Genomic DNA, 22,953 nt, shown 5'->3' on the forward strand with positions numbered 1-22,953 from the left:
GTCCAGAGTTCACATTATAATTGCAACTAAGCCATTAAATTAGTTTGGTCAATCAGACTAGATAATTTTTAAGGATCCTTCCAAATCTGGAATTCTGGGTCTAAGAGGTTTGAGTCAAACAAACAAACAAAAAAATCAAAATAATTTGATTTTTATTACTTAATATATTTATTAATTTATTAACTAATACAGAGAAAACAGAGTTAATTCATATAAGGATAATATTTTCAAAATTATGTGCTTGCCTAGTTTTGGGGAGAATATCATTCTAAGTCTCTAAAATTATGTACCGATAAACTTCAAAAAATTAATTTGTTCCCCTTTTAGTTATAAATTTGCTATTAGGATGTTGATACCTTCTAAGCCAAAATACACACACATTTATGCACAAAGTTAGTTTAGGTTCATAGTAGAAAATTATCAGTTACATATCATGCCTTCAGGGACAAGCACATTATTTCATTAATGAATCAATAACAAAAAGCTGAATTAAATCCATTTGCACATTAAGACTGTTCGCTTACATTTTAAAATGGATAAAAATATGTAATTTTAGAACCACATCAATATCAGTACCTGATACGCTGTTATTTTACTTACATTTTTATGCAACTCCTTTTTCTTTTCCATTTAAAAATGTCTTTAAAAATTTATAGGTAGGCTGTAACCCTTTAGAAGACCAGTTTATATATGATTTTATTAAGATCTGTTTGAAAAAAATGAAACTTTGACCTCTTATTACTTTCAACATATTACTACATAGTCTTGTGATTATTATCTTTTCAATAGGTATAATTAAATCAACCCAGTTATGTGAATGAGACTATATACTGACACAGACAACTGGTAATAGGAAATTAAAGTCAAGTGAATGCCTTTTTTTTTTAATTTAATTTTATGCTTTTTTCAGTGTTTCAAAATTCATTCTTATGCACCACACCCAGTGCTCCATGCAATATGTGCCCACCATAATACCCAGCACCAGGCTCACCCAGCCCACCCCTCCCCTCCAAAACCATCAGTTTGTATCTCAGAGTCCACAGTCCCTCATGGTTTGTCTCCCTGTCCGATTTCCCCCAACGCACTTCTCCTCTCCATCTCCCAGTGTCTTTCGTGTTGGTCCTTATGCTCCACAAGTAAGTGAAACCATATGATAATGACTCTCTCTGCCTGACTTATTTCACTCAGCATAATCTCTTCCAGTCCCGTCCATGTTGCTACAAAAGTTGGGTATTCACCCTTTCTGACGGAGGCATAATACTCCATTGTATATACAGACCATATCTTCTTTATCCATATATCCACTGAAGGGCATCTTGGCTCTTTCCACAGTTTGGGAACTGTGGCCATTGCTGCTATGAACATTGGGGTACAGATGGCCCTTCTGTTTACTACATCTGTATCTTTGGGGTAAATATCCAGCAATGCAACTGCAGGTTCATAGGGTAGCTCAATTTTTAATTTCTTAAGGAATCTCCAAAATGTTTTCCAAGGTAGCTGCACCAACTTTCATTCCCACCAACAATATAAGAGGGTTCCCCTTTTTCCACATCCTCGCGAACACTTGTTGTTTACTGTCTCGTTAATTTTGGCCATTCTAATTAGTGTAAGGTGGTATCTCAATGTGGTTTTGATTTGAATCTCCCTGATGGCTAATGATGATGGACATTTTTTTCATGTGTCTGTTAGCCATTTGTAGGTCTCCTTTGGAGAGTGTCTGTTCATGTCTTCTGCCCATTTTTTGACATGATTACCTGCTTTGTGCATGTTGAGTTTGAAGAGCTCTTTATAGATCTTAAATATCAGCCCTTTGTAGTGTCATTTGTGAATATCTTCTCCCATTCCATGGGTTGCCTCTTTATTTTGTTGACTGTTTCCTTTGCTGTGCAGAAGCTTTTGATCTTGATGAAGTCCTAAAATTTAATTTTCCCTTTTGTTTCCTTTGTCTTTGGAGACATGTCTTGAAAGAAGTTGCTATGGCCAATATCAAAGAGGTTACCGCCTATTTCTCCTCTAGAACTTTGATGGATTCCTGTCTCTCATTGAGGCCTTTCATCCATTTAGAGTTTATCTTCGTGTATGGTTTAAGAGAATTGTCCAGTTTCATTCTTCTACACACAGCTGTCCAATTTTCCCAGCACCACTTATTGAAGAGACTTTTTTCCACTGTATATTTTTTCCTGCTTTATCAAAGATTATTTGACCATAGAGTTGAGAGTCCATATCTGGGCTCTCTACTCTGTTCTACTGGTCTGTGTGTCTGCTTTGTGCCAGTACCATGCTGTCTTGGTGATCACAGCTCAGTAGTAAAGCTTGAAATCAGGCAACGTGATGCCCCCAGTTTTTTCTTTTTTCAACATTTCCTTAGCAATCCGGGGTCTCTTCTGCTTCCATACAAATTTTAGGACATTGTTTGTTCCAGCACTTTGAAAAATGCCCGTGCAATTTTGATCGGGATGGCATTGAAAGTATAGATTGCTCTAGGCAGTATAGCCATTTAACAATGTTTATTCTTCTGATCCATGAGCATGGAATTCCTCTTCCATCTCTTTGTGTCTTTTTCAATTTCTTTCATGAGTGTTCTGTAGTTCCTTCAGTACAGAACCTTTACCTCTTTGGTTAGCTTGATTCCCAGGTATCTTATAGTTCTTGGTGCTATAGTAAATGGAATTGATTCTCCAATTTCCCTTTCTATGTTTTCATTGTTAGTGTATGAGAAAACACTGATTTCTGTACATTGATTTTGTATCCCGCCACATTACTGAATTGCTGTATGAGTTCTAGTAGATTGGGAGTGGGGGGTTTTGGGTTTTCCATATCATGATCCGTATCATGTAATCTGCGAAGAGAGAGTTTGAATTCTTCTTTGCCAATTTGAATATCTTTTCTCTCTTTTTGTTGTCTGATTGCTGTTGCTAGGACTTCTAGTACTATGTTGAATAAGAGTGGTGAGAGTGGGCATCCTTGTCGTGTTCCTGATCTCAAACGGAAGGCTGCCAGCTTTTCCCCATTGAGGACGTTATTCGCTGTGGGTTTTTTCATAGATAGATTTTATGAAGTTCAGGAATGTTCCCTCTATCCCTATACTTTGAAGCGTTTGAATCAGGAACGGATGCTATAGCTGGTCAAATGGTTTTTCTGCATCAATGAGAGGACCATGTGGTTCTTCTCTCTTCTCTTACTGATTTGTTCTATCACATTGATTGATTTGCGAATGTTGAACCACCCTTGCATCCCAGGGATAAATCCCACCTGGTCATGCTGGATAATCTTTTTAATGTACTGTTGGATCCTATTAGCTAGGATCTTGTTGAGAATCTTGACATCCATATTCATCAGGGATATTAGTCTGAAATTCTCCTTTTTGGTGGGGTCTTTGCCTGGTTTGGGGATCAGGGTAATACTGGCTTCATAGAAAGAGTCTGGGAGCTTTCCTTCTGTTTCTATTTTTTGAAACAGCTTCAGGAGAATAGGTATTATTTCTTCTTTGAATGTTTGGTAGAATTCCCCAGGGAATCTGTCAGGTCCTGGGCTCTTGTTTTTTGGGAGGTTTCGGATCACCGCTTCAGGCTCATTACTAGATTCGGGTTGTTAATTTCTTCCTGATTCAGTCTGGGAAGTGTATAAGTTTATGCATCCATTTTTTCCAGGTTGCTTAACTTACTGGCATGTAACTGTTGATAATAAAGTCGTGATCTCTCCCCTTTCATTCACAATTTTATTAACTTGGGTCTTCTCTCTTTTCTTTTGGATTAGTTTGGCCAGTGGTTTATTGAGCTCATTGATTCTTTCAAAGAATCAGCTTCTAGTTTCGCTGATGTGTTCTACTGTATCTCTATTTTCTATCTCAATGAGCTCTGCTCTAATCTTGATTATTTCCCTTCTTGTGTGTGGGGTTGGCTTAATCTGTTGTTGGTTTTCCAGTTCTTTAAGGTGTAAAGAGAGCTTGTACATTCTGGATTTTTTTTACGTTTTTGAGGGAGGCTTGGATGGCTATGTATTTCCCCCTTAGGACTGCCTTTGCTGTATCCCATAGGTTTTGGACTAATGTGTCTTCATTCTTGTTGGTTTAAATGAATTGTTTAAGTTCTTCTTTGATTTCCTGGTTGATCCAAACATTCTTAAGCAGGGTGGTCTTGGGGTGCCTGGGGGGCTCAGTGGGTTAAGCCTCTGCCTTCGGCTCAGGTCATGATCTCAGGTTCCTGGGATCGAGCTCCACATCGGGCTCTCTGAACCACAGTTCCTATCCATGTTTTACAATGCATGTTAAGAGCTACCTTTAACCACAGACTGAAGGAAGGGGTAGTAAGCATGCAAATTCCTTGCGCCACACTGTCCCGTCTATGCCTTAGAATGTCCAGTAGGGGGTTCTAGACATCTCCTTTAACAAGCTCCCATGGTTATACATTCATAGTGTACCCGCCTTTATCCGTCCCTGTTTTTTTTTTCTATTTCTTTGTTTCTCTCCTTTTTTGCCATCTCTCACCCTCTCTCTCTCTTTCTGAGTTATTCAAGGGACAGAAACATTTAAAAAGTTTTAAAAAAAAAGTCTCATTTTCTTATATCACTCAGATTTAACTTAATCCTTGTATACCATCTGCATAGTTAAGAAGAATGAAATACAAAATTCTATAGCTACAGCTCCCCTTTATCACATTAGAGTCTGAACCACTGCTTTGGACGAACTCATCTTGTACCATGGTGGGCAGGAATATGTTTTCTCTAACTCCTCATGAGCAGGAATGACCGGCCACTGCTCCAGCAGTAAGTGAAGGATTGCTTCCTATCTCTGCCAGGTGGTAGGAAGAAAGGCTGGGAAAGGCAGAATAAAAGCCACCAGCAAACACGTCAGAAATTGCCTGAAGACCCCATAATAATCCTGACTAGAACAGAACTAGATGGCCAAATCAGAGTTTCTCAAAACCTCACATCAAAATGTCACATGGAGATTTCGCTCTCTTTTTTAAAGTACACATTATGGGGCCTGCCTCCTCATTTCCTGGATCAGAATTTCACTTGTCCCAATACTTAAAACCGTAATTTGCACAGAACCAACACAGTTCTGTCTTTAAAAGGATTCAATCTTCACCAGATCTTTCACCACAGAAAATCTCCACTTTTGCATTCTTTATTTCGGTTAAAACGTGTGCTACTGAACTGAGTCAACAAGTAGTTTCTTCAAAAAGGGCTCGTGAGGGCTGCCTGGGTGGCTCAGTGGGTTAAGCCTCTGCCTTCAGCTCAGGTCATGATCTCAGGGTCCTGGGATCAAGTCCCACATCGGGCTCTCTGCTAGGCAGTGAGCCTGCTTCCTCCTCTCTCTCTCTCTCTCTACTTGTGATCTCTCTCTGTCAAATAAAATCTTTAAAAAAGGGGGGGGGGGGCTCGTGAGTCTGCATCTGAACTCTGTCCAGGTGCGGGGGCTGCTTCCTTGCCTAGACACTCTGCAGATACCGCACTTCCATACTCTGGCATTCAAGTCATAGGGAGACTGATTTTGTCTTCGCGGGCAGTGTGCCTTCTCAACCTCAGTGACTAGGTACTTTTTTCCCTTTATTCTTGAAGTTCAATATCTTACCTAGGATAAGGTTATTCACATTATTCACTGATTTGGTTTCTACAAATCTACCAACTTCTTTTTAACCTCACTTTGTTGTTCTACCACCTAGTCTATTGTACTGATGTGTTCCTATGAAATTGTTACACAACATGAAGCAAAGTTTATTTCCTAAGCTTGGCTAAAGTCTTTTACATGCTCTTTAACCTGAAATGTTTGCATCAATGCCATACTTTTATTCTTTTCATCTAAATCATGCTTCAGTGGCATTTAAGACACCCTATATTTTCAGTGTAGTTGAAGACTTCCTGGACACCCTCTCTACTGTACCAAAGTTCCAGTATATCTTCTCTTCTAAGTTATTGTTGGGACTATTTTCCCTCCACACCATTCTATAGCCTTGTGAATGGTTAGGGAAGTAGGTGGGTGAGGTGAGGCGACAGGCAATGCTTTTTTGTAACACCTGGGCTATGTTCTCATGTCTGAGGTTTAAATACTTTGTACCAGGGTGTGAAAAGTGTATCTCATTCCCAAGAAGGCATTTCTTTAGGCCTCAGACCATTCCCCCAATGCAGTATGTAGCTCTACAGCCTTTGTTTTTATCAGGAGTCAGCCTGGGTGGCTCAGTCAGTTAAGCATCTGTCTTTGGTTCAGGTCATGATCCTGGGGTCCTGGGATCGAGCCCCACATCAGGGTCCCTGCTCAGCAAAGAGCATGCTTCTCCCTCTCCCTTGCCTGTCACTCTCCCTGCTTATGATCTCTTTTCTGTGTCAATAAATAAAATCTTTAAAAAAACAGTATTTTTTTAAAAAGGGAGTCCGGTCCCCTAGGCTCTTAGTCACTCCTCCTCAGTCCAGTGAAAGAAAACTCAAAGAAGCAAAAGGTGGCTTCCCTCCTGATTGGGTAGACTGCAGTGAGAAGTATCAAGATTTCTGTGGACCCCCCACTCCCACATGTGCTAGGAATAAAGGTGGTGAGATCAAGCCCCATGTTGCTCTGTGAGAAGTCTGAGATTCTCTCCTCCTCCCTCTGCCCCTTCCCCTACTCATGCTTTCTCTCTCAAAAATAAATAAATAAAATCTTTAACATTAGCTTTGTTCAAACACAGGACTGGTTTTTTTTAAAGTTAAGGTTGAAATGACCAGGATTCCAGTGCTGTCACTGCCTTAAATAGCTGAGTCACTCTGACCCGCATCCCTTCTCTTCTCCTTATTTGCAAGCCCTTAAGGATTAGAAATATTACTCAGATCCTCATCAAGCAAGGATAATACTACTACAACCCTTGTTCCTGTCTTCATACTTTGCAGAGAGTAAATTATTATGTAACTCAGTATTTGAACAAAACATGCATTTACATACAGCATATTATAATGGTACATCTACCCTTTTGCATAATTTTTCAAGACTTGCTGCATAACATTTGCATATGCATTTTCATTTAACAATAACAATACATGCAAACACACATAGCACTTATGTGTGTCAGGTCCTGCTCTAACTGCTTGACATATATTAACTCATTTAATCCTCATAATCACTCTGGAGATATATACTATCATCATATCATTTCTCAAAAGAGAAAACTAAACTATAAAGAAATTAAGTAATTTGCCTGAGAGGACACAATCAGCTAGTAGCATGGCCTGGTCTAAGTGGGCTGGTTTGACAATCTATCCCACTACTAACTACTGTCTCTCATAGTAAGTTTATTTTGCCAAAACATATGTGCATATGAACTTAAGAATTATATACACATGTTCAGATACATGCATGTTAGCAAAGCTTACTTGGTACTCGCATTTATGGGGGGGGGGTCCAAGCACTTTTTAAATACTTCCATAAATAACCTCACTTATATATTCACACTCTCTGCAGTTGGTATGTTAATTTCTTCTTTTTACGAAAGAACCTAAAGGCTCATATAAATACCTGAAATTCTACAATTAAAATGATTTTCTCAAAGGAGTAAAGTTAGCAATTTTCAACTCTTAGAGAAAAATAATTATGAAATTCATACTTGAATATTCAAACCTGTAACAAATACTTTAAATTTGCCTTCCATGAAATGGAACCCCACCTCCAAAACATGTTACCAGTGAATTATTTACAATAAAACCTTTGCAAAGAGGACCTTTTTCTCAGACCGGTTCTTTTCCGCACCTGCATATCTAGTTCTTGGCATCTTTGCCTCAGCTCTTCTTTTTCTGCTAGTGCTTCTTGAAGTTCTTCCAATGCCCTTTTAAGCTGAAACACAAAATGTCCTGATTCTTAAGACGTGTTTTGACACAAGTTAAAGAATAGACGTATACACACTATATTAAACATGGTTACGCAAATGTATTAACAAGTCTCCATTTGAAACTTTCTAGGGTTACCAAGCCAATTACACAATATAGGAAAAGGACTGAGCACAGTGTCTCTGGCACATAGGGGACACTCAATAAATAACTGACTACTCAGGGTCGGCAGGAACATTTTAAGGTAGTGGCCTTATGCAAATAGACGGTTGTGTGAATTAGCTGTTTGGGTAATGGGAGGTGTTGATTAGTACAGAACAATGGTGAAGGGCTAACTGTGGATGGAAATCATGCATTTATATTCAAACAAATGGCTGTGCTTTTCTCAACAGTGCTCAACTGTATGGATGTAGCAGTAAAGAAGGCATTCATTATAGTTTTGATTTGCATCTCCCTGATGATCAGTGATGTTGAACATCTTCTCATATGTCTGCTGGGCATCTGCATGTCTTCTTTGGAAAAATGTCTATTCATGTCTTCTGCTCATTTTTTAATTGGATTATTTGTTCTTTGAATTTTATAAGTTAACTATAGAGAACAAGCTGATGGTTACCAGAAGGGAAATGGGTTGGGGGATGGGTAAAACAGGCCATGGGGAGTAAGGAGGGCACTTGTCATGATGAGCACCGGGTGGTGTATGGAACTGCTGAATCACTATACTGTACACCTGAGACCAATATTACACAGTATGTTAACTAACTTGACTTTACATAAAAACTTTTTAAAAATTCACCTATTAACAAGTGAGTCTCAATGTTGTTTTTCTGTCAATAATATTTACACAGTCTCATTAATGTTTAAGGCCACAGTCCCACAGAAATAAAATTTTATGTAAATCTTAATGAAAAAAAAATTTTTTGGTTCAATGTGCATTTTTTAAAAACTGAAATATCATTAACATACACTATCATATTAGTTTCAAGTATACAACATAATGATTCAATAACAACAATGAAACGATGCTCAGATGCCATGAAATAGGTGGCAAAGCCTTAACTATTTTCTGTGCTATCAGGCCCAAGGGCCTCCTCCACCCTTGTCATAGGAAGTGCTAACCTCCTCCCCTTTCACAGAACACTCCTTATGAAATCTTTAAACCACAGCATATTAGAGGATATTGTTTAATTTCATCACAAAAAATTTAGAAAAAACACGGTATGTTTAAATTCAAGTAAAAATTTCATAAAAAAAGTTTTGAAATATTTCATGAGAGAGAGGGGATACTCATGGAAAACAGATGTTCAAAAATATAACAGAAATAGCACTAGATGCATTTGCCTGTCATTATACCCTTTCCCCTACAACCCAGGTTGGGTTACATTTCAGAGGAGATTGCCTTTTTGCCCAGGTGAAACAGGCATGTCATAGAACCAGGGAAAAGAGCCCTGAGCACAGGGTCTTGGAGCTGTTTCTTCAACAAGACAAAAATTATATTAACTTATTAGATAAATTAGAAATCAGCAGAATTTTTACATTGTCTACTATTAACAGTGTAACCATCTAGAATGAGCCACATATGTATTACAAGTTTCAGAAGAAAAGTTCAATGTCACTCAACTCTTTGAATATGAGCATAAAAAATTCTGGAGACCAACACTACTTGCAGTCATGAAGGAATGCATAATAATATTCAGCTGAGATATTACAGAATAAACAACCTAAATTTCATGGAGAAAAATATTCTTGTAAATGTTCTCCAATGAAAGCCTTATGATATTAATTGGCCAAGCAACTGTATGACTGTTTTCAACATTTTCCCCAATTACTGAGATACTCACCTGTTGCTCTAATTCTCCAACAGCATCATTTGTAGGAGAGCTCAATATTTCTTTACTCATCAACTAGGAAATTAAAATAGTAAACTTAAGTACAATAAAGAGATGTTATGAAGTAAAAATAGGCTTACTTGAAAGGAGAGTAAGATGTTTTACAGTTAGTTTTCCTTTGTCATAATTTGATGAACCTTAGAATATTGTTCAAATAAAAATTTTATTAGAGGCTTAAGCTAAATAACACAATGTTCAACCGTTACATCAGTGAGAACATCAGAAGTAAAGTGTACTTGAAATACAGAAATATATTTAAAACACCTATATACTTAAAAATTACAATCTAAGTTCTAAAAGATGAACTACTAAATAAAATTGATAAAAAATAATAATAATAAAGATTCTTCCATAAAATAACACTTTTAAAATACTGCCTTTAAATGAGTGATATGGTAAAATTCCTAATCTGAGAAGTCATTTTTAAAGGAGGAATTACAGGGCACCTGGGTGGCTCAGTGGGTTAAAGCCTCTGCTTTTGGCTCAGGTCATGGTCCCAGGGTCCTGGGACCGAGCCTCATATCAGGCTCTCTGCTCAGCAAGGAGCCTGCTTCCCTCTCTCTCTGCCTGCCTCTCTGCCTACTTGTGATCTCTGTCTGTCAAATAAATAAATAAAATCTTTAAAAAAAAATAAAGTAGGAATTACAATTATATGAGAAAAACAGAACCTATAAAAAATAACATTTTTGCACCTGAAAGGCAAATTTATGGTTGTGATGCTTTAAATTCAAGCCAACAATGCAATGCAAACTCAAAGCACACAAACTAACTTCCTGTGAGAGGTCTCCCTCCAAACCATGCTCCTGCCAAACTATGCTTGCCCTCCCTAATCCCTAGGTTTCTTCTGCATTCCACATCATCTCAGTCTTTCAGGCTGATGTTAAGAATCAACATGTACCATGTGAATTCTGAATCCTTCTGGATGACTTTATACAACTGGACTGCCTTGAACCCTGGCTACCTGGCTTCCAAACATATCACCCACCATTATTTGCTCACAGTACTAACGTTCTGAAAATGAACACAAGATATATTTACACACATGCTTTAACCATTTTGAGAAAGACTGTTCTCATTGGCAGGGAAAAAAGAAGAAATAAAAATTCTTTTCTGGTTAGAGGTTGTTTATCCTGCTTAGGTGAAGTTATCTAAGGGAACCTAACATTATAATCTTTTAAAATACAGAAGAACTAAAATTGGGCTTGAAGTCTTTTTAAGATATTCTAGGTAAAGAAAAGAAAGGAAGACACACTAGCTTAAGATAAGTAAACCTGCTGCAAAGGGCAAGTTTGTACAAATAGAAAAACATACTTCCATAAGATTTATGTGAAAAATTTTGTGTCATTTGGTTAAGGATTTTCATATATATGTAAACAAAATAAAAACTTACCTCTTGAATAGCAGTCATGACCACATGTTGAACAGATTCTTCCAGTGTCATTATATTTTGAATATGTTCTGTGATTCAAAAACAAACAAATCTGATAAAAATCTACTCTTTACCCATGGAACTTTAGTCATTCAATTAACAGCATAAAAGTTCATTTATTATACACACTTCTTTATGCAAGTATTTTTCTACAAGAAATATGTCCATTAAAATCAGATAATCAGAACTAAAAATATTCATATTTTTAAACATTTTATTTTTCATAAAGAAGAATCCTCTAATTTTCTTATAAGGAAGAGAAAGAAAGGAAATTATAATCTTAAAACAATTATGACAATTTCCTCCCTGTTGTTAGATATTCAGTATTACAGGATGAATCCATACATATTAAGTGAATTCCTAAATCTTCGGCCTAGAAAGTTACATTTTATCACCTACTTAGTTCATTTCAGGAAGGCTTTTAAAGAAGGGACTTATATAACCTCCTTAAACGCGTGCTCGATATTCATCAAGCCTCATCTATGCCTTACCACACACAGGCAGTAAGTTGATTCTGCCCCAATAAGAAATGAGGAACCATAAGAAAAAAAGTTTCATATTTTTGCATATTTCATAATCCACTACAATTACGTTCACCAGCTAAAACAATTTCCAAAAAATTCCAAATTAAAAAAAAAACTATTTTCAAATGCTTTTATTGTTTTAATAATTCTTCTGGAAAACTTCTGAATGTTCTCTGTCTTTCTTTTATTTGTAAAGCCAAGAACCGGACAAAGATTCTGATAGATTCTGGTATGCACCTTACCACTAAGTAGGGAGTGGTTGGGAAAGGGGAAGAATTAAGTAGAGAAAGGACAGAGATGCAATTATTTCCTTTAACTGGATTTTTTTGGAAAATGGAGTCTTTCAAGCCTGCTAAAACCTTCAAAAAAAATTATTTTTTTCCCCCATCAAGATAAACCAGGTACTACTAGCCAAACAAATTCTCTTTCAAAACTGAGATTGTTGCTATACCTTGGAATCATTTTGAACTCAATTCTCCCTACAATGTATAAAGATGTGTTAAAAAAAAAAAAAAAAAGAAAGAAAGAAAGAAAGGAAAAGAACACACATACAAGAAGGCTAAACAACATGCTATTCAACTATCAATGGGTTAACAAAGAAATCAGAGGAAATAAAAAAAAAAAAAAATACATGGAGACACAACGGTAACCAAAACACAACAGTCCAAAATCTTTGGAATACAGCAAAAGCAGTTGTAAGACCGAAGTTTATAGTGAACCAGGCCCACCTCAAGAAACAAGTCTCAAGCAACGTAATAGTATACCTAAAGAAACTAGGAAAGGAAGAGTAAACAAAAGCCAAAGATAGTTGAAGAAAGGAAATAATAAAGATTAGAGTGAAAACAAATGACACTAAAAAAACCATAGAAATAATCAATGAAACCATAAGCTGATTTAAAAACATAAAACTGAGGGACGCCTGGGTGACTCAGTTGGTTAAGCGGCTGCCTTCGGCTCAGGTCATGATCCCAGCGTCCTGGGATCGAGTCCCACATCGGGCTTCTTGCTGGGCAGGGAACCTGCTTCTCCCTCTGCCTCTGCCTGCCTCTCTGTCTGCCTGTGCTCGCTCGCTCTCTCTCCCTCTGTCCCTGACAAATAAATAAATAAAATCTTAAAAAAAAAAAAAAACCATAAAACTGAGAAGCCTTTAACCAGTTTCATCAAGAAAAAGAGAGTCAACTCAAATAAATAAAATCAGAAATGGGCCACCTGGGTGGCTCAGTTGGTTAAGCAACTGCCTTCAGCTCAGGTCATGATCCCAGAGTCCCAGGATCGAGTCCCACATCGGGCTCCCAGCTCCATGGGGAGTCTGCTTCTCCCTCTCACCTTCTCCCCTCTCATTCTCTCTCTCTCTTTCTAATAAATAAAAATTTTTAAAAATTTTTTAAAAATCAGAAATGAAGAAGGAGAAACAGTAACTGACAACACAAAATACAAAGATTACAAGAGAATATTTTGAAAAATTATATGCCAATATATTAGACAACTTGTAAGAAATGAATGGATAAATTCCTAGAAACATACAATTTTTCAAAATGGAATCAGGAAGAAATAAAAAAATTTAAACAGACCTATTCTAAGTAATGAAACTGAATCAGTAATAAAAAAAAATAACTCCCAATAAACAAACATCCAAAACCAGCTGGTTTCACAGGTAAATTCTACCAAACATTTAACGAATAGTTAATACCTATTCTTATCAAACTATTCAAAAAAAAATAGGAGGAAAACTTCCAAATTCATTTAATGAGGCCAGCATGACTTGATATCAAAACCAGACAGAGACACTACAAAAAAAGAAAATTAGAGGTCAATATCTCTGATGATCATAGATGCAAAAATTCTCAACAAAATATTAGCAAACCACAGCAATGGCCACGGTCGCCAAACTGTGGAAAGAACCAAGATGCCCTCCAACGGATGAATGGATAAGGAAGATGTGGTCCATATACACTATGGAGTATTATGCCTCCATCAGAAAGGATGAACAGCCAACTTTTGTAGCAACATGGACGGGACTGGAGGAGATTATGCTGAGTGAAATAAGTCAAGCAGAGAGAGTCAATTATCATATGGTTTCACTTATTTGTGGAGCATAACAAATAGCATGGAGGACAAGGGGAGATGGAGAGGAGAAGGGAGCTGAGGGAAATTGGAAGGTGAACCATGAGAGACTATGGACCCTGAAAAACAATCTGAGGGTTTTGAAGGGGTGGGGGTGGGAGGTTGGGGGAACCAGGTGGTGGGTATTGGAGAGGGCACGGATTGCATGGAGCACTGGGTGCTGTGCAAAAACAATGAATACTGTTACGCTGAAATTAAAAAAAAAAGAATATGCAAAAAATATATATATATTAGCAAACCACATTCAATAACACATTAAAAGGAACATTCACCATGATTAAGGGAGCTTTATTCCAGGCACCCAAAGGTGGTTCAGTATTCACAAATCAATGTGATACATCACATCACCAAGAGGAAGGATAAAAACCATGTGATCATCTCAACAGATGCAGAAAATCGTTTGACAAAGTACAATATTCACTCATGATAAAAAGCCTCGACAAAGCAGGTTTAGAGAGGACATATTGCAACATAATAAAGGACATATCTAAAAATCCCACAGGTAACATCATGCTTAATGGTAAAACACTGAAAGTTTTCCTCAAGACCAATATCAAGATAAGGATTTCCATCGCACTACTTTTACTTGACATAGTACTGGAAGTCCTCACTGCGACAAGCAGACAAGAAACGAAATAAAAGGCACCTAAAGTGGTAAAGAAGTTAACCTGTTACTATATGCAGATGACATGCTACTATATATAGAAAACACTAATGATTCTACCAAAAAACTATCAGAATAAATAAATTCACTAAAAGTGCAGGATACAAAATTAATATAGAGAAATCTGTTTTGTTTCTATATACTAATAATGAAGTAGCAGGAACAGATATTAAGAAAATCCCACTGACAACTGCACCAAAATAAAATACCTAGGAATAAATTTAACCAAGGAAGTTAAAGACTTATATTCTGAAATCTTTAAGAAATTGATTAAAGAAATTGAAGATGACACAAACCAACAGAAAGATATACCATACTCACAGACTGAAAGAATACTGTTAAAATGTCCATAATACCCAAAGCCATCTACAGATTCACTGCAATCCCTATCAAAATACCAATAGCATGATTCACAGAAGTAAAACAAATAACCCTAAAACTCTATGGAATCACTAGAAACCTTGAATATCTAAAGAAATCTTGAGAAAAAACAAGGCTGGAGGTATCAGAATCCCAGATTTCAAGACATACTACAAAGATGTAGTAATCAAAATAGTCTGGTACTGGCTTAACAACAGACACATAGATCAATGTAAAAGGATACACAGCCTAGAAATAAACCCACACCCCTATGGCCAATTAATCTATGACAAAGGAGGCAAGAATATACAATGGAGTAAAGACAGTTTCTTCAGTAAGTGATGCTGGGGAAACTAGACAGCCACGTGAAATAATGAAACTGGACCCCTTTCTTACACCATACACAAAAATAAACTCAAAATGGATTGAAGACCTAAAACCATAAAATTCCTAACAGAACACATAGGCTGCAATCTCTTGGACTTAGCAACATATTTATGGATATGTCTCCTCAGCCAAGGGAAACATAAGCAAAAACAAACTACTGGGACTGTACAAAAACAAAAGCATTTCCAAAGGAAGCCATCAACAAAACGAAAAGAAAAGGCAACCTACTAAACAAGAGAAGATATTTGTAAGTGATGTATCCAATAAGGGGTTAATATACAAAATATGCAAAAAACTACTACAACTCAATACCAAAAGTACAAAGATTCTCATTAAAGAATGAACAAAGGGCCTGAACACTTTTTCAGAAAATAAATACAAATGGCCATCAGATACATGAAAAGATGATTAACAACACTAGTCATCACAGAAATGTAAATCAAAACCACAATGAGATACTACCTCACAACAGTCAGAATGGCTAAAATAAAAAACACAAGAAACAAGTGTTGGTGAGGATGTGGAGAAAAAGGAACACTCGTGTACTACTGATAGGACTATAAATTGGAGCAGTCACTGTGGATGACAGTATGGAGGTTTCTCAAAAACAAAGAGAAATTCCATATGATCCAGTAATTCCACTGTTGGGTATTTACCCAAAGAAAACCAAAACACTAAATCAAAAAGATATATGCACCCCTATGTTTACTTGCAGCATTATTTATAATAGCCAAGATATGAAAGCAGCCCAAACGTCAATAGATAAATGAATAAAGATGTAGTACACACACACACACACACACACACATATAATGGAGTATTAGTCATAAAAGAATGAGATCTGGCATTTTCAACCACATGGATGGATCTAAAATGTATAATGGTAAGTGAGGTAAGTCAAATAAAGACAAATACCATATGATTTCACTTACATGTGAAATCTAAAACAAAACAAAATAGAACAGAACAGAACAAAACAAACGAACTCCTAAACACAGAGCTAGCTGGTGGTTGTCAGAGAAGGGGTGAGTGAGAGGATGGGTTAAACAGATAGAAGGGATTAAAAGGTACAAACTCCCACTCATAAAATAATTAAGTCACAGTGATAAACAGTAGAGTGTAGGGAATATACTAAATAATATTGCAATAACATTGTATGGTGATAGATGGTAACTAAACTTATCTTGGTGAGCTCTGAGTAATGTACAGAATTGTCAAATCAATTTATTATGCACCTGAAATAATGAATGTCAATTATACGTCAATAAAAATAAAAAGTAAAATAAAAATAAAATTAAGCAAAAATATGTTATAAATAACCAGTAACTGAAATAGAAATGAAGCATTAATTAAATAAAAAATAAGAAGGATAAAAACAGAAAAATTCTAGATTTATAAATTAATTGCTATTGTCAATATGTAATTAAACATTTATGGACGTTTATCATGAGCAAATTCTCCTTATTTTGTGGGGAAAAACCCAATATATAGATCTTTGACACTATCTCTAAGTGAAAAATAAACGCCTATCGAAAAACACCTGCCCTAGGGAAAAAAAAAATAGCTAGCTGATGATAGAGATGGACTAATACCAAAGTTTTCTGATACCCAATCCTTGTTCTTTTTTATCAATAAGAAATTAATTTCATTCGTTTTCTTTTTCTCTGTCCTAAATTTGTTCTTACTGAATTTAACCTGTCTCATATTCTTTTTTTTTTTTTAGATTTTATTTATTTATTTGACAGAGAGAGATCACAAGTAGACAGAGAGGCAGGCAGAGAGAGAGAGAGGGAAGCAGGCTCCCTGCTGAGCAGAGAGCCCGATGCGGGACTCGATCACAGGACCCTGAGACCATGACCTGAGCCGAAGGCAGCAGCTTAACCCACTGAGCCACCCAGGCGCCCAACTTGTCTCATATTCTTACTTCATTAGTTAGATAAGACTGAATTTGTCTTCTAAGGTCCTGGTTTAAAGTACTATACAAACTTAAGTACCCAACATATTCTTATAAAGGTGATGTACTAAGACCAGGTGATGTACTAAGACCATACTAAGACCAGGTATGTTTTCCCATACAAAAAACATCAGCATCAAAAATCTCACCACCCAGCCTGATGTAAGCCCTGAGGGAAGTAAATCTTGGACTGTTCAGTTCATCACTTCACTACATCCAACCAAAAATGATCTTTTGTATTCATTAGGATATGGATCACACCATTTGTATCTACCAATATAATATACCGATTCCATTTAGGTCATCAGACTGCTTAACTGGAGGATACACTAGACAGGCATTCTTCTGAAAAGAGCAGAGTATCACTTGAAGAAGCCTGGATTATAATTTAGTATCTGCATATTTATTTACAAAAATCTGAATCAACCTAAGCTTCTTACATGTGAAACAGAAAAATATATCAGATAAATAAGTAAAAGTTTTACTGAATATCCACTAAGTCCTAAGCACTGAATATAAAATTAAATTAATTAAACTAAAACACATTTAATTCGGTCACTGACTATAAATCTCAGAATCCAGGTACTAATAGAATACTCAAGATTTGTAGCTTTTTTTTTTTTTTTTAAAGATTTTATTTATTTATTTGACAGAGATCACAAGCAGGCAGAGAAGCAGGCAGAGAGAGAGGAGGAAGCAGGCTCCCCGCAGAGCAGAGAGCCCGATGCGGGGCTCGATCCCAGGACCCTGAGATCATGACCTGAGCTGAAGGCAGCGGCTTAACCCACTGAGCCACCCAGGCGCCCCGATTTGTAGCTTTTTAATGATAGAACTGGGCTAGGCTTAAGATCTCCTGGGTTACATTTCCAGGTGCTCTGTGACAAGATACAATAGTAAATCGTTGTGCTACTTTCTATAACAATGTAGGTTGTTTCTAGAAAGCAAACTTCCCCAAATAAACTTTGAATTGATTGAAATTCACTTACCTTGCTTCTTTTCACAATTGACTGCACAACCTAAAATAAGCTGGAGCAATCTCCCAAGCTCCACGGAATCCGAACATTCAGTTATTTGGTTTAAATCAGGGATAAGTTCTTCAGAAATCTGCTGCCCCAAAAACTGCAGTATTGAGACAATAAATTAGATCACTCATTTCTGTAGATTACAAAGAATTTATTACCTTTAATTATTACAAGGAAAACAAATTAAAAATAGGATCGTGAAATGGCTCAGATAAATTAACAAATTGATAAATCCATAATTATTGACTAAGACCAGTTGGTAAAGCTCAAGCAGCATCCCAGAATTTTGAGTAACCAACCAACAGCAACTAAAATGGTTTTACATCCAATATCCTTTGATCCCACCATCAGAGGGATTAAGAAAGCCCTAGACTGATCTTTTATGACAAAATTTAGGCCTTTCCAAAAATAAACAGATTTATGTTAAGCTGAAAGATAAGCATATTTTGGTGCATGACTGATTAATAGAAAACCACAATATAAACCATCACACTTGCAAATGAACAGCAAAAACAGCAAATCTAACTGGATTAATGTTTCCTGGCTTTATTTTTCCTTTTTTTTTTTTTTTTTTTTTTTTAGTTCATTAAAAAGTTTTCTTGGCATTAAAATAGCTCTAAAATGAGTTTGAGGCATTAATAGGTTGAAAAATTTCAGTCTTAAAATTACTGGAAAAAATTACAAGTATAAATATGTGACAACTTTAAAAAATAGAAACCAGGTCTTTTGATGGCAAAAGCAAACCAAAAGTTTTCAAACATAAGCAATAAGAGTTCTTATATCAAATAATCATGCTGGAGAACTTGTTATGGTACTGAATAAGAAAAAAAACCTACTTGAATAGTACTATCTGAAGTGACACTAATACTACTTTCATTTTGCCTTTTTCCTAATTTACTTGCACAAAAGCATAATTTCACAGTATACTTTTGCTGCTTGCATTGTCAAATAATGTCAAAATAATACTTTCCATAGGAAAGACTTCAACTTAATTATAAAGTCTACTTTATAGCATTGCATAAAATCAAATCATTTAGAAATGAAGGTAATTCTCTTAGAGAAAATAACATATCAAAAGTATTAATATAGAAGCAACATTATTTTACAAATCAATATATTATGTTTAAGCCTGTTCATGTTCACAAAATTTGAGTGTTCTGAAAATAGCAAAAAAACAATATATTCTAATTATGAATTCATTTTAGTAAGATGTTATAAACAAAAATCCAGGTTATTTTTTTTTTTGGTGTCAATATAAATACCATATAGCATTCTGTATTTAAACAAAGTCAGATGTTTTTCATACCTCACTGTAATAACTCATAATTCCTTGAAGTACCTTCTTTAAATTACTAGCCTAGTGGGGAAAAAAGAGTAAGAATTCAATAAGTTATTTCAAATTAGTAATGAAAGAAAATTTATGCCAAGGTGAAAGACAAATAGAAACTCTGGCCTCATAAAAATGACAACAAAAAAAACATATATTAGAGTGTTATAAATACAAGCATATGATATTTTTAAACATGAAGTCTTTGATCAAAGTTTGATTAAAAGTGTCTTCATGCTTCTGTAGGTTAACCTTTTTTTTTAGCTCATTAAAAAGTTAAACAGAATAGTTAGGTTAACCAGAGTACTTTAACCAGAGTAGTTCTACTTAAAGTGAGCTTTAAGTAGGTTAACCAGAGTAGTTCTACTTAAAGTGAGCTGCAGTGGAGTACCAACTTTAAAGATTTAGCTATGAGCACGTCCATCTCCAAGTCATGAGTAAGTAACAGGGTTTCTACTTATTCTCTTGACACAAACAACAGACAACAGGACAAAATGCAAGGAACAATGTTTTCCAAGCTTTACCCACTAGACAGTGTGGAACTCTAATTTCTGAGAGAAGAAAAACAAAAAAGATGAGCCCAACTCTAGTCCAAGATTTCTCTCAGGAGGCAATTTTCATTCCATGAAATAAAGTGGTAGAAACTAAACAAAGCCTGATGTTCTCGCTGAGTTGAGGAGATAAGACATCAGAAGTTCAGGAAGGTCAAGGGAATTAGAATTTGCAGGGCAGACAAATAAAGAGGTAAGCACTATGGAGAGAAAATGCTTCAGAAATCTGCACAGTGGTTTGTCACTTTCAGCTGAATACCAATTCACATGTGCATGGGTGAAACTCATTGAGATTAAACAAAAATAATTTCACTTTTTTTTCATTTTTTTTTCCCAGTCAAGAATAACTCCCAAGAAAAAACAATTCAAGGAAATTTAAGTGGAACAATTCCCAGAGATTACACAGGGCCACAAAACATTGAAATTCCCACCAGTCAGAGTGAAGAGACTATCTGCATCCACAAGCACTCACTAAAGACCCAGAAAGGTCACACCCTGGTAATTGGTCTAATCTAGCCCTAGAGGAAAAATAAATCTAGATCTGTCTCCTAACCCTCAAAGCTTTGGAAGGATCAAACCAATTCACCAAGTATCTTACCAGCCTGCAAGAACAAAGTCCAACATTCTTTAAGGAAAACACAAAATTCAGTGCTCAACAATGAAATTCATACTGTCTAGCACCCAATAAAAAACTACTACACATGTGAAGAAACAAGAAAATGTGGATCATAAGGAGAAAACTCAGTCAATAGAAATGTGAGAAGAAATGAGAGATGAAAGAATAAGAAGACAATAATGTTAAAACTGCTAGTTCAAAATGTTCATGGATTTAAATGAAAACAGGAATATAAGAAGAGAAATGGAAGATTCTCTTTTTTTTTTCCTTAAAGAAAAAAATAGAGATGTCTCTAGATAAAAAAAGGAAGACTCAACTGTTAGGCATCTACATGAAAGACCTAATATAAAGACAGATTAAAAGAATTAAAAAAAAGATACACTAAAGCAAAAAATAATAAAATTTAATTTTAATTATTAATTTAATATATGACAAATTAAGACTTCAGAACAAAGATTGCTGGGGATAACAAAAGGCCATTCATAATGATAGATTCATTCATCAAGAAGACATTTAAAAATTAATGTATATAAACTTAACAACAGAGATTCAAATTATATGATTTAAAAGTTAGCAGAACTGAAAGGAGAAATCAACAAATCCATAATCATTGTTAGAGATTTAAGGACTCCTCTTCCATAACTGATAGAATAATCAGCCAGAAAAATTAATAAAGATATAAAAGAGGCAATAGTACTATCAATATATTTAACATAATCCATCTGCAGAATACATGTTGTTTTCAGGTACACAAAGAACAGTACCCAGACAGACCATATGTTAGGTCATAAAATGAGTCTCAATAAAGGTAAAAGAATTTCTCAATATAGAGTTCTGTTCTCAAACAAAAATTGAATTAAATGAGAAATAAATAAATAAATAAATACAAGGAAAGTACCTTAAAAATCCTCAAATATTTACAATTTGAAATACCTACTTCTAATCTACCTGTGGGTTGAAAGAAACCCCATGGGAAATGAATAATTTTTGAACTGAAAGAAAACGGAAACATAGTATGTCAAAATGTGTGGGCTGTGTAAGGCAATGTTTAATATTAGGAAAATAAAAGACAAAAACTTATGATTTCATTTCCCACTTTAAGACACAAGAAATAAAAGAATATGTTAAGTAGAGGACAGGAAATAATACAGAGAGGAAATCTATGGAATAGAAAACAAAAGCTAGTTCTTAAAAAGAAACCAAATAAACTTGAAAAATGTCAAGCCAAACTTATCAAGAAAAAAAAAGGCAAGACATAAATTGCCAACATCAGTAGAGAAAGAGGATACATCACTAAAGATCATAGTCATTAACATATATTATTAGCAAAATAGTTAAGAGCTGTATGTCAACAAATTGGATAACCTAAATGAAACACACAAATACCCTACAAGACACAACAAAACTGACCAAAGAAGAAATGGAAAATCCATCTGGTAGTTTCTTAGAAGGTTAAATATATACCTACATGATGGGACACAATCACATTCAGGAATTTACTCAAGAACAATGAGGTATATGTCCTTGCAATTATACCCAAAGTAGGTAAACACAGAAACGATTCCAAGATCCATCAGCAGGTGAATGGGTAGGCGAACTGTGGTGTATCAATGTACTGAAACACTACTCGGGGGGTGGTGGGGAGGAAAGAATTCCTAACACAGGCAACATGGATGAGTCTCAAAAATATGAGTGAGTGAAAAATGCCAGACAAAAAGAGTAACAAAGAATATATAATGTCTGATTCCATTTATATGGAACTCTAGAAATCTATAGTGACAGAAAGCAGATCCATGGGCCAAGTGAGGAGTGGGGATTAACTGGAAAGACGCATATAAGTGCATGTTTTGGGTTAATGGAAATGTTCCACATCTAATTACAATGGTAGTTACATAGGAATATACATGTGTCAAAACTCAAACTGTACACAATAAAATGCACCCTTAGGTTAATTTATTTAAAAAGATTTAATTGATCTTAGTGTTAATTTTAAAATCACTGGATTAAGTGCTTCTACTACTTATTCTGCATACCTTTATTCTCCAGTTGTCACCAATATCCTCTTTAATTCGGCTTAACCAAGATTCATTGAACCAAGCTACATCACTGAAACAAAAATACAAATGGAAAACATTAAAATGTTTTTGTTACATAGAAACTACCAAATTAAATATTATGTTATAACAATATTTTATATCCTAAAGCCTTCCCTTAATAAGAATAGTAAATATTATTTAAATGAATCCACTGAATTTTTAGTGATTCCTAAGGATTTCTTTTGTAATTTCTCATAATAAATTACTTAATTCATTAACATT

The 22,953-nt window shown here is 35.5% G+C and overlaps 1 protein-coding gene and 1 non-coding gene across 4 annotated transcripts in view; both read right to left on the reverse strand.

The window, feature by feature from the left end:
- Positions 1-22,953, reverse strand: part of HOOK1 (hook microtubule tethering protein 1) — a 72,839-nt gene that overhangs the window by 35,592 nt on the left and 14,294 nt on the right. For all 3 annotated transcript variants that reach the window (XM_047725617.1, XM_047725616.1, XM_047725615.1), the window contains 6 exons: positions 22,669-22,741; positions 19,448-19,498; positions 18,106-18,238; positions 11,068-11,135; positions 9,630-9,692; positions 7,715-7,798 (listed from right to left, as the gene is read on the reverse strand). In XM_047725617.1, coding sequence (XP_047581573.1) covers positions 7,715-7,798; positions 9,630-9,692; positions 11,068-11,135; positions 18,106-18,238; positions 19,448-19,498; positions 22,669-22,741 — 472 coding nt within the window. The remainder of the gene's footprint in view (positions 1-7,714; positions 7,799-9,629; positions 9,693-11,067; positions 11,136-18,105; positions 18,239-19,447; positions 19,499-22,668; positions 22,742-22,953) is intronic.
- Positions 8,802-8,929, reverse strand: LOC125099577 (U6atac minor spliceosomal RNA). Its single transcript, XR_007127285.1, has one exon. It is a non-coding gene; the product is annotated as a U6atac minor spliceosomal RNA (small nuclear RNA).

This window comes from Lutra lutra, chromosome 4 (assembly GCF_902655055.1).
Source record: "Lutra lutra chromosome 4, mLutLut1.2, whole genome shotgun sequence".
Classification (NCBI taxonomy): domain Eukaryota; kingdom Metazoa; phylum Chordata; class Mammalia; order Carnivora; family Mustelidae; genus Lutra; species Lutra lutra.